The sequence below is a fragment of the Accipiter gentilis genome, chromosome 23 (assembly GCF_929443795.1).
Source record: "Accipiter gentilis chromosome 23, bAccGen1.1, whole genome shotgun sequence".
Classification (NCBI taxonomy): Eukaryota; Metazoa; Chordata; class Aves; order Accipitriformes; family Accipitridae; genus Astur; species Astur gentilis.
Window position 1 is genome coordinate 6522043 of NC_064902.1, and position 12461 is coordinate 6534503.

The following is a 12461-nucleotide window of genomic DNA, read 5'->3' on the forward strand; positions in this document are numbered from 1 at the left end:
AGACGATTATTTTATGATCTCGAATGAAGATGCTAATAGCAAGACCCTTTAAATGCTTCGATATGACCTAGGTTATAAAGAAGTTTAGCTAAATGGCAAGGTGTAGATTGTCTTGCGTAAAACAAATGGAAGAAAGCCCTCCCGAATAATCTATAGGCTTTTCAGACACAAGCTGGAAATTAGAGGCCTGTTAATTAGCAAATAAGAAAAGCTCTCATCTGCCTTGTTCCCCGACTAAAAGTGTCAAAATCAGTAACGACAGAGAAATTTCCCACATTGTTAAAAGTCAGTTTAGTCAGACACTAAGAGACGAGACACCGTTTTCAATTTTGTCTTTGCATTAACAGCCAACCTATGGTTCAACGACCAAGAGGGAGGGTGACCATATTTTGAGACTGCAGGGCTTGAGATGTCAGGCTCATGAAATAACTGCAAAACTCTCGGGGTGTGTGAGACCAACCTTAATCCAACACAAGGTCAGTACAAGACGTGACAGCCAGAGGGGAGGCAGGACTCCACCAGATCATCAGCAAAGAAAGACGGCTGCTCCAGTTAGTGCTGAGGGATGGGGATGGGAGTCTGGGAGTGGGGTTTGGTTGCTCTGTTTAGCTGCAATTACAGAAAGTAATCCACCTAACTAAATTCCAGCCCTGCTCTGCTGTATCCAAAGTTTACAGGTGAGCAGCTCACCCAACCATAGCAGCCAAGAGGACTTGAAGAGAGGTTATCTCAGAGAAATACAAGGCAAGGAGGAGGAGGAGGCACAAAAACTGCCTCCAAGGACATTTGAATGTGTAAGCAGCTTGAGGTGCTACCCAGAGCACCAGAGGTTTCACTGGCTTTGAATAAAGCATACTGCCACATACGCCAATAGCATCAAGCACGTGCACAAGGCTTCATTGCTTTCCTGTTAAGACTTTAAATCATTTAAACTTGCAACTTCTTTTTCACATGCAATGTCAAAGCTGACTTCTGATTACTGTTTCAAAAGTGAAATACCAGCCCCTACTGAAATCATTTCCAGAAGCTTGAATGTGAGACCCTGTACCCGAAACCCAGCTCAGTCTGTCAACTTTCGCCGACTCAGAGCAGCGCTGACTTGAACGCGAGATCTTCTACCTACCAGTTACCTAAAATGAAAGTGGCTCTTCCTTACAGTCTCTTTGTATTTGGGTTTTGCATTTGAAAATCACCGTCTTCTTACCTTTTCTCTTGCTCAGGTATTTCTAGGAAAAATCTGAAAAAATCCTATGGTCTTCAGGGGCCACAGACTGCTGTTGCCCTGGATTTGACATACCTTGTTTCAGAGCAGTAGCAGGGATATCGGATGTTATTCGTCTGATTCAACAGATTGCCATTTCAGAAGTTACTTGGAAAAAAAAAAAGTAAACCCCGAAGCACGGTTTGCGGGCTCTCAGCGAGTGTTTAAACATTCAGCACAAACAGCAGACCCTGCTTCAGGTTATATAAACAAAAATGACTCTGCATTTGGAAGCTTGTCCTACTTTGTTCCATAATTTTTTAAGTCTGCCAGCGATGGGGCTGGGCACCAGAACAGGACTTCGGCCACAAAAATGCGGGTGCAGGAGCAGCTCCTTTCTTGTGAGTGTTTCAAGCCTTACACAGGCAGTGCTGGTATGCGGGTTGCAAGGGCTTCCACATTTTCTGCCAGGGAAACGCGTGGTTTGTGTTTTCCACTGCAGTCAGGATTGTCAGAGGCAGAACACTCGTGCTATTTGCAGCATCTCTGCTGCTCTGATTTGGCAGCAACACCTCTCCTTGTTATTTTCCACCCTCGGATTTTAAAAACAGGCTAATCAGTGTCCTGTGCTGGCATTAATAAGTCAGGAGGAGTGTTATCAACAGCCCAAGGGGGGGGTCAGAGTAAGGCCTTATGAACTGACTCGAGGGAAGCTGTTTGCTTGCGCTGTGTAAAACACCTTGCAAAGTAATTTTCCTCCAATGACATGTTAAGCATAAAACCATACAGTGCTCCAAACACTGCTCTGATCTGCTGATGCAGACTTAAAGCAAACACTGAATATTATAGCAAAAAATTTTGCATGAACTGTCCTGCATTTTATTGTAAGTCTCCTCAGGAGGAAAAATTTGATTTGACAGCCAGATTACTGGTCATAATTCCCAATTAAGACATAAATAGCTGTAATCCTCTGTGCTGTTGGGCAGAGTTCAGCGTTAGTTTCGGCAAAACCAAACCAGGCTGGAACTGAAGGGGGTGGGTGGGGGGAACAAAAGACAAAATCAAACAAACTTTGAGGCTGAACCTGCTCTCACCACAAAGCATATATTCCTTCTATCCTATTTGTTTTAATACTCACCAACTGATACCTGCACATAGCAGATTATCAGCTGAGATAACAGGGAGTTCAATATTTGAGGCCCGGCTTTTCTTACGGTAACAACAAATCTGTAAGAGAATAAGAGGACACGGAAACTTGCAGCATCCAGCAAAGCAGGTGCAGAGTTGCTGGAAGACTGACTTTTGCCAGAATGTATTATACACAGTCACAGTGCGTGATGCAGAACTACAGTGGATGTCTGAACACAAATATCCTACATACCCTCTGGGGAGTGTGTGTTGTGCAAAGCATCAGCAGAACATACACAGTGCCAGAGACATGCGTTTGCTTCCTGGTCTTCAAGGCAACTGGGAAAAGGGGTGGTCTGTATTTAATCTCGCTCTCCTTTTATAAAATAGTGGAGGTGGTGACCTTTGAATATGGTCATCTGAAACCAGCCTGCACTCCCTGACTGCATAAACTGGCTCTTGGTGCACAAGTGACTCTTTATATTCACTGGCCTAGAACAGAAAAGCCCTCCTGAAACAAGCTACCCCTTTCTCCCTGCATCTCTGCCACCCTATCAAAATTAGTTAGATGGAATAGATTTTCTGTCAAAAATCCACGCTGCATTTATTCACACTGAAAAATACATATGATGCTTTTTATTTCATGTACTAACACTTGTCAGTTTGCTTTGACAATCTGCTTATAGAATTTGTTGAATCGGTAATTACATTCAAATTGAATGAATGAATTTGAAAAGCTGCATTCTCCCCATCGCTGTATGAAACCAGGTGAGCCCAAGAACCACCACCACCAAAATCTACTAGCAGCTACTCTTCAGGGTGTTGGTCAGAAGGGTCACGAAATCTTTTCCTCTTCAGTTATGGCTAGAAGGCGTAAGATGAGTGCTAGTGCTAGCTACTAAAGTAAGCCTTACCTTTGTTTTCTAAGCAGGAAGAAACTATTTCTGCATACGCAGGTTTATACAGAAATACCTAGCAATAACACAGGATAAGGGTGTCTCATCTTTAGAAAGCTTTAGTCTGGGTTCTTGGTAGATAAATCGATGTAAGAGTTAAAATAACAAGGCGGCTAACTGATGAGGTATCCCCAGGTGAAACAGAAGGAATTTACATCAGAGTATTAATTTCTATCATGGTCCGAGCATGCAATTTATTTCTTCTGCTGCACAGACACTCGTGACAAGTGCAACACCAATGCAAGCAATTTGCCAAAAATGTGCTTAATATAATATTTATATAATCTTCTCATGTACTGCCTGTTGTGAGGGGGAGCTGTGATGAAAGACGCTTTTTTTCTTAGTCAAACGTTATGGAAAATCTCAGTTGTCTGGGATCAAGAAGCAGCACTTGACTACAGCTGCACGTACAGAAAACAAGCAGCATAAAAATAGACAGACAAACACTCCAGCAATGCACATAACAAGATTCCCCCCTTCCAAAGAGCCTGAGAAAGGCCAGGCAAGCTCTTAGGTTCTGACCAGACTTGAAATGAGAATTCCCACTCACCAAGATCAGACGTTTGGGAAGGCTTAAGTCTCCCGTCTCGGAGTACCTTAACGTGGTCCTACGCTTCAAGACAAGGGTCCGCCTAATTTTTTAAGACCTTATAGTCTGGACAGATAGAATAGCTCAGAGAAAGGAAAAACGAGTTACAGCGTGATTACACGAACAATTGTATTGTATTAACTTTAGCTTGCCAGTTCACCAATTGATGTTTCTCCCTTTTATTCTTCTCCTGCACACTTACAATTGATCTGGGTAAAGATTGCAAAAATATCTTTAAAACAAGAAAGAGGGTTGTGTTACCTGGCTCAACTGAATGCAATACAGTGCTGCGTTTGCCCAGTTCCCGAGAAATTTAACAAAGGACCCAACAGCTTAAACCTTCCAATGAAACTGAGGAACCTGACAACAACCTAGCTAAAATAGTTACGAAAATCTCATTGATTTACCCATCTTTAAGTTATTGTCATCAAGAGATACAAATTACTGGCTCTCACTGAAGTAGGAGAAAAGCAACCTCTGCAAAGAACACAGTGTCCCCGGACAGCTGAGGCCTGTCACAGCAAAGTTGTTCTGATAAGCCTGATCAGATGCTTTCCCTCGCCAAGCAGCTGAAGGCAAGCTGTATTTTTGTGGCCTTTTCTTCAGTCTCGGGGTAGAAACACACGCTGGGCAGTAGATCTCGGAAGCCACAAAAGCACATTCAGGGCAAAAGATTTTCCAAGGTTCGTAAGTGTGGAAATGTTTCCAATTTTAACTATTTTTGAGAAGGGCACAGGACTAAGTCAAACATTTTCCACATGGATGACCCTGCTTGCTCAGTCTGTCTGAGCACAAGCTGGGACCAAATATCCCAGGCAGAAACTTTGTGCTTACCTTGAACTCTTCTCTCCTGCTGAGTCCTCCTAAATGCAAATAAACTATCAGATATTTTTTTTTTTTTTCTGTGAATCTGTTCCTAGTTCTGCTTGCCTAATTAACTACACCTCCCTAACTTGGGCAAAAACTCAACAACCTGATCAATGGTTGGCTGCACAGATCTTGAGCAAAACCCAAGATTTCTAACAGTTCTTGCTATTAATACCTGTACTGGTTTATCAGCAATTTAGCGTCTTGGTTTTGAGAACACTTAAGTCTTCTGCAAACTTAGTACCCTGCAGTACAGCTTTTCTGGGAGCGCAGCCGGCTGCATAATACCAAACCAGCTGGGACAAGAAGGGACAAGCCCGATCGCAAGCAGACAACAGCGGGAGCATCGTGGGGGCCGAGGGCTACGGTTTGCCTTCGCATCCTGAAGAAAAGCTGCAGAGAAGGATAAACATGGTTAAGCAGAAGACAAAAACCACCAAAAGAAAACCAGAGAGCCCTGTCTGACCTGCAGCAAGGCTCTGTCCACCAGCCCGTGCCAGATTACGGGCTGCCTTCGCAGCCGGTGCTGAGGACCTTGTCTTCTGCTGAGGGAGGGGATGAGGTTTCTGGCCGTTACTGAGCTACTTCTCAGTGGCTGGAAGGGAGAGATGGGTCACTTTGAACTCTTTTACCAACATTAAGCAGTAAGGAATCCTTGCAGCTGTGTGGTTTTGTTGGGTTTTCTTCATTTTGAAGGCCAAGGACAGGAGGGTGAACTGCTGCAGTGCCCAGCCCCCCGGGCTCCATTTCTGGCCCTGCCTCACTACCCGCTGCTCATGCTGCTTCACGCCAGCTGCAAAACCCACTTTTTTAAACTTTTTTTTTTCTTTTTAAAGAGAACATGGGGATAAGGTTTCACTAAGCCCAGAAACTGTAACTATAGGATGTTTCAAGGGGAGAGCAGACAAGACTGAGGGCCTCTCCCCTATCCCAAGGGCTCACAATCACAGGACATTTCTTACAGAGAAACTCTCAAACAACTCCAGCAAGTGGTCCTTGCTCCAAGCTGGAAGGAGTCATATACCAAAACCAGAGTTAACTAAATTGAGTTTTGAGCTATGCCATCTGTGCCAGTGATAAACGCTCTGCTCCAGAACAGCACCGGCGACGCGGTGGCTGCGCGCACACATCATAGCATCCCCCTTCTTCAACAGTGGGCAACAAAGCTTGCTAACGCAGGAAAGGTCACAGTTCCGTATGGTCACTTGAGCTTCCTAAGAAGATAAAGCAAATGAATTATTAATACTTCAGATGAAATCGTAGGGAGTTCGTAAGGATTACGTATTGTCCAGAAGGTGGACACAGGCAACTTCCATCTCCATAGAGCCAAACACTTGCACTACAGCACCTCAAGGAGCTGTTCACACCTCTAAGGGATGCACAAGGAGCTGTATCTTTGACGGTTCCCCCAAAGAAAAGAAGGTTGTTCCTTAGCATTACAGCAACGGTGAAACTTTTTCCTCCCCTACTCACCCTCAGCTCCTAAAAAAATCAGATTTCCAGAGGGGTTTCTGCATGGGTTACCACCCTCTTCTGATACAGCCTCGGACTGGAGGAGTGCTGGGGTTCAGTCTCTCAGCCCAAAGTGACTCAACCCTTGCTCTAAGTCACCGTACACGCACTTTAAGAAGTGATGCCAAGCACCGTACTGACCTAGGCCGCCAAATTTCCTCATTACCGGAGGCATCGTCATCTGGAGGTAAGCATACAAAGCTCCCCGTTTACAAAAGAAGACCCCATCCCTTTCTTTCATGTGGCTTAATTTCGGTAAGTGATTAACATTTAAGAAACTGCACTTTGCTAACTAAAGTTTTAAAGTATCAGATGATCCCCATAGTTACAATGCTTATGTTACCAGTGGGGGTCTGAAATCTGCTGCCCAAACAGCAAACCTAGATCTGGTCTCACTTGGAGAGAGCCTGAGAAGCAGAATGAAGATGTGTAGGTAGACGAAAAGACACCCTGCCAAGGTAAAGAAAATTTGCATGTGAATTTTAAGCAAAAACTAAAAAAAAACCCCACCCAACCCAAAACTTAATTCAGTTGCTTATGCCAACCATTTTCATCTCACAGGGAAATTATTCTGATTTTTCACTATTAAGTGCTTTCAGACTGATGCTTCCTTAAGCTTCCTACATCTTCTCTTTGGCCCCTCATTTGTTAGTAACAGTGTTCCCCCCCCCAAACTTGTTTGCCTGTCTCTGCAGGCCAAACGCACTGACGGACAGATAACAACTCTCCTGAGCACAGCGCTGCCTCTCCAGCTCCCTACCCCACGGGCAGGACCTCCTTACAGTACAATAACAACTCCAAAGCTTCCATGCACACCCATTTATTTCATGCCTACCTCAGACGGACAGCCTAATAAAATTACAAAGCTGTTAATGAAGCCAAGCCACAAGACCGATCGGTCCCTACTCAAACGAGGTAACACACGCGCTTTAATATCGCCACAAGGACAGCGTAAGGAACGTGAGAATTGTTAACACCAGGCTCGAGCTTCCAAATTGTCCTCGGAGGTCCCGCGTGGCAGGGGCAGGGAAAAGCTCCAGCACAAAGCAAGCGGGTGGCCGTGCCCCGAGTGGGCTTACAGGCCGTAATGGCCCAGGTTTGTCTCACCTGGGAGCCCCTCGGCTCCCTGAGAGGTGGATCTCAGCCCCGGGCTGCTTCCTCGCCTGGGGACCCTGGAGGTGTCGCTGCGTGGAGCCACGAGGTCTGTGCTGGGGTCACCCGTGGCCCGCGTTCGTCCACTCCACGGAGCAGCAGCCCGGCTGCTCCTGCGCTGGGCTAACTCTGGCTGCCGGTAAAACACGCTTTTTCCCTGCAGACTGGCCGTTCCTACCTGCCACCGGGCTGGCCGCCTTCACATCCAGCCCTGCAAAATGGCCACAAGCTGCTCCGCCTCCCTCTCCGTTCAGTCCCTCGAGATGTTTTTTAAGAGATTTGGGTCATTTTAAGGAAGAAACCCCCCCCTCCCCCCCCCAAAACCACTAAGCCCTGAGCCGAAAGGGGCGGCAGGGCTGAAGCGCCAGGCGGCAGCTCTCGCAGCGGCCGGGCCCGCACCGGAGCCGCTCCCCCTCGGCGCCGGAGCAGAGGTGAGCTGGCTGCCGGCAGGGAGCGGCGCTGCCCGGCGGGGCGGGGGCTGCCCGGGGCCGGTCTCCTCCGCTCGGCTCCGCTCCGCTCCGCCCCGCGCGGGGCGCGCACACCCGCGGGCGGCTCCGCGGGGCTCCGCGGGCAGCACCCGCCGCCTCCGCCCGCCGCACCGAGGGGCCTGCCGGCGGGCTTCCCCCAACCCACCCCACCCCACACACACACACACCCCCCCGGCCCCGGGCCGTCCTCCGCCGCCGCCGATGTGGGGCTGCAGCCGCCGCCGCGGCTGCCCGCAGGGCCGGCCCTGCCGAGGTAGGAGCCCCCGTTCGCCTTCCCCGCCCGGAGCGGGGTGGGGTGGGGGGGGGGTGCTGCTCGGCCGGGGTCGGGCACCCGTCGGGGGGGAGCTGCTTCTTTACCCACCCGTGGCTGTAAACTGGGGGGTGCCCACGGGGCAGCCCCCCCCCAGCCCCGGAGAGTCCCACGCGTGTCGGGGTGCGTCGGGGCTAAGGCTGGAGGGGGAAAGGTCGTGTTTTCTGGGACACCCCTGCTCTGAATTTTCCCCTTCCAGCTCCGCCGAGGGGTAAGGGTGACCGGCACGGCAAAGGCTCGGGAGGTGGGAAAGGGGGAGTCGAGGCTGCTGCCGGCAACAGCCCGAGGCAGGGGAAGGTTTGGGAGATGTGCCGCGGGAGGAGGGAATCGTAGCCTACCAGTGGCAGTTTGCTTTCGGCGTTATTTTTGGAAATTGCTTTGCTGTGAGGGATTTTTTTTCTTTTTTTTGTTTTTTTTTTTTTTTTTTTTTTTAAGTGTCTGGGGGAAGGTGTATTTACGTTGCGCTCCTCCAAGCGTTGATGCTTTCCATTGGCCCGGGAAGGCTGTAAAATCAGTGTTTTGGCAAACGCTGATCCAACCGGTTAGGTGTTCTTCCCGATTCCTAATGGCAACGCCACAAAAACACGTAATCTGCATCTCTTTTATCTCGCCCTGGGAGACTTGGCTGCTGGCTGGATAGAAAGGGCTGATTCTCCCCGAGGACTGCGGGGCCTGGCGTGTTCATTAGGCACTTTGTGTAATGCAGGATGACAGCTGTGACGCAAGCGCACCGAAACTTCTGAACGTAGGCTCGGTCTTGGTTATGTTTGGGCGTTTTTCCTCCTTTCCAGGAAAATTGTGTTACATAGGCTGGAAGATAAACCTGGCGTCTCCCTGGGCTCTCCTGCAGCCGTGGGGCAGGACGGGGAAGCAGAGATGGAGCCAGAAGCAGAGTGGTGGTGTACGCAGGTCTGTTAACGGGACTGGGGAGCCTTGGCCCGGCACCCTGAGCTGCCTGGTGCCGTAGAAAATTCGGTGTTGCTGGGTGTAGCGTGGCCATGGCTCCTGCCTGCCGACGCAGAGGATTGCGCTTGTTTACAGCCATCGATTTGCTTCCGTGGGCGTTATAGTAGGCAGCTGCCTACTTCGTCCATGCCCGACTCCAACGCAGGGCATGGAAATGGATTTCGGTAAGGTTGGTGGTTTCCAAACCACCGGCACTAAGCGGGGAGGGACCCCGATTCAGCTGTTGAAACGCAGCGATGGGCCACCGCTTACCTGTGGCTGAACTGAAAACCCTTCGTTGTTCCTCGGGTCATTCGTGTGATGCTTGTGCCGGCATCTTGGATGAGCGCTGGTTTGTTAGCTGTGCCAGGGGAGCTGCTCAAATGGATACTGGATGAATGGATACACTCATCCTTCTCAACACCTTGTAGCCTGGCCCAGTGTTGACTTTGTAGCAGGTCCCATTGCGCTCCTGCGGCTCTTCAGAGTGCGGGGAGGAAAAAAAAAAAAGTTAATGTTGGAGAAACTTGAAGATTCTATAAGATTTTTTAATCTTTGAAAACATTGATTCTGAATTAAACTTCTTATATCGCTAAATGTCGGAGAGAAACTAGTTAAATGAGGCAAAACCACACTAAACCAAGTACGACTTGGAGTGAGCCCATATAGGGTCAATTGATTTTGTAGTGCTCTGCAGAGAGCTGAAGATGGGACGGAATAAATACCGGCTGTGGGACTCTTGGTGCTCGTCCAATATGTTGCGGAGCAGTTTGCAAAGTTTCCAGTAAGTTTGCTTAATATGGCCTTACTCAGTTGTGAGGCACTCCCATAATTATGGCTGCAATTAAAAGCAGTAACATCCATTTACATAAGGTGCCAGTCCTTTTAAATCGGCGCATCATCTAATGAGAGCATTTGTGTAGGGATAGTTATGCAGGACAAGGGCCCAAAGCTGAGAGCGTTTTGGGGAGGATTTTGTTTCAGAACTTTTTTGAGGTCATTTGAAGGAAGGGTCTGCTTTGAAATAGGACATTTTGTCATGAAAAAGTACTAAGCTATAAATATGACCCTTGCCAGTAGTAAGATGTTGTTGAATTAAGTGCTTTTAGCACTATATTTTCTTGTGTATCGTCCATCTAATTTAAAAAAATCTGCCTGGTGACACCAGTATTTTTCTCATTTGATTGCATCAATGTTCCTTTTGCTCTTATGAGTAAGAGATTTGGTAAATCCAACTTGTGGGTACTAATCTAATTGCTGATGAAGCACTAAGGATTTGTTCTAAATTGCTCACTGAAGCTGCACTGTTTCTTTGGGGCTTAACTTCTGCATGTAAAGTCCACAGATTTTTCTTTGAGACGAATATAAACATTAGACTTTAAATGCTGGAAAACACCATACATTTGGCGAAGGTTTCAGCTTTCTTCTGAAGGAAATGTGGACTACTCTCACCTTCTTGCTCTGTGTGTTTTGTTCTTTTTTTTTCTGTTTTTTTTTTTGTTTGGTGTGTTTTTGTTGTTGTTTTTTTGTTTGTTTATTTTAATTTACTGTATATAGTGTAAGACTGTGTTCCCCACACCCCGGGTGGGGCAGGTCCCTGGGAAGAGTCGCAAGGCAAATGTAGTAGAAAGGGTAAAAATTCTCACAATACAGCTGAGGAAGCACCAGCCATAGGTCTGAGAAGTGCTGGCTTCCTTGTGTCTGCTCTGGTTTTCCCCAGACGCCTTTTTTTCCCATTTTAAGTCAAATAATTAGTCTGTTAACCTTTTGTCACAGGCGTAGCACTTGACTTGTGGTCTCTGAGTGCATAAGAGGTTAAGTAATTAAATTGTATAAGGGAGTAAAAGAGAATAATGAACTCCAAACTCACTAGTCTGTCTAGTTGGTCTCCCCAACGGCTAAAATTAAGTAATTTAGGTTGATTCCTGGTTTTACTCAGTTTTTATCAGGCGCTCAAAGTGAGGATATGGGAAAGAGTCCCACGCTGCTTCACACGGGTTGTTATTTTCAGAGGCGGTGGATTTATTTCAGGTACAATTCGGTTGTGCAGAGGGGTAGTTTCGGGGGGAGCGCTGGCCTGGCTGGCTCTGACGAGATAGCACGCGGGGTCAGATTGGCTAATAACAAGGCTTGTTCTTGGGTGCTTGCCAAAACCTGGCCCTAAATGTTGTAATTGCATGCCAATTATGAATACTAATCGCCAGATGTACTGAACGCATTACCTGGCGAAGTACTGTAGCTGTTGGGTGGTGCTGTGTGCAGCGTGGCTGTTTTAAGTAAAATTACTGTCATGCGGTGGGCCTGTGAATTTGTGTCCATGTAAAGGGAGGAAATACTTGTGTGTTTGTGTAAAATGTGTAAACTTGCCTGTGCCATGGTAGCAGTGCAGTTCTAAGTGCCTTTATAGTTGTGTTTTGATTATGTCAAACAAAGTCATCTCTCATTTGAGAAGCTGGTGAACGGGGGATCTTCGGGATGTTGGCGTCTGCAACGTTTAAGCAATGCACCGGAATTAATCCTGAAGTCTTTAAGCGCGTAGCTGCCATGGTAGGTCCTAAATGCAAACAATGAGTCTCCTAATCGCAACTGACTTTTATCCACGTGATGGATAAAAGGTATGTTTTGTAATGTTTTATTAATAAAATGGGACAGATTTGTCACGAGTGCCCTTGCGGAAATAACGTGCCTGTTACAGCTTTAAATTTGTATGTCGGTATAATTTCAGCACGACCGGTTACTTGGATATCTGAAATGACTGTGTGGCATTAGTTTCCAGATGATTCAGTATGTTACTATCTTGCTTACAGGCCATGCACAAGTAGAAAAAGGTAGGAGAGGGTAGATCAGAATGGGGTTTACAGTTGTTATCTCCTTTTTCCGCTCCAAAGTTGACCACCGAACTTGTTCCCGAATGATTATTTTTCCACATGTGAATTTTCTTCTCTTTCTGCATAGCGTCAAGTCTTTGTGTCATGGTTTAGGAGCTGGCTTCACGCGTGTTGTGCCTTGGCACTGGGAATAGCTGGGCTGCTGGGAGAGCTGCGCGATCCAGGCTCCCTGGCAGCTGTTCCCTTCCAAACCGCAGTGACAACACGCCCCGGCCAGCCCCAAATCTGTTGGGGGCCTGGGACGTGGCTCTTCAATGATACCTAAAAGTGACTTAGACGTGCTATTTCTGCCTTGCTCGGAAAAGCCGCTTGTGGCGTTGCATCTTTTGAAATGGGTTCACACGTGAATGATTTCTAGCTTTTTAAAGTTTTGTTTCATGATCATATATCCCTGGAAATCTAATTGATGTTGTCAGTTAGTAACG

At 47.3% G+C, this 12461-nt stretch overlaps 1 protein-coding gene across 1 annotated transcript in view; it reads left to right on the forward strand.

Moving 5' to 3' along the window:
* Positions 1-8072: 8072 nt before the first annotated feature.
* LOC126049846 (6-phosphofructo-2-kinase/fructose-2,6-bisphosphatase 4) overlaps positions 8073-12461 on the forward strand; it is a 53329-nt gene continuing 48940 nt past the window's right edge. Inside the window, exon 1 of the mRNA XM_049826911.1 lies at positions 8073-8146. Within this exon, the coding sequence (XP_049682868.1) occupies positions 8095-8146 (52 nt within the window). The 5' untranslated portion in view covers positions 8073-8094. The remainder of the gene's footprint in view (positions 8147-12461) is intronic.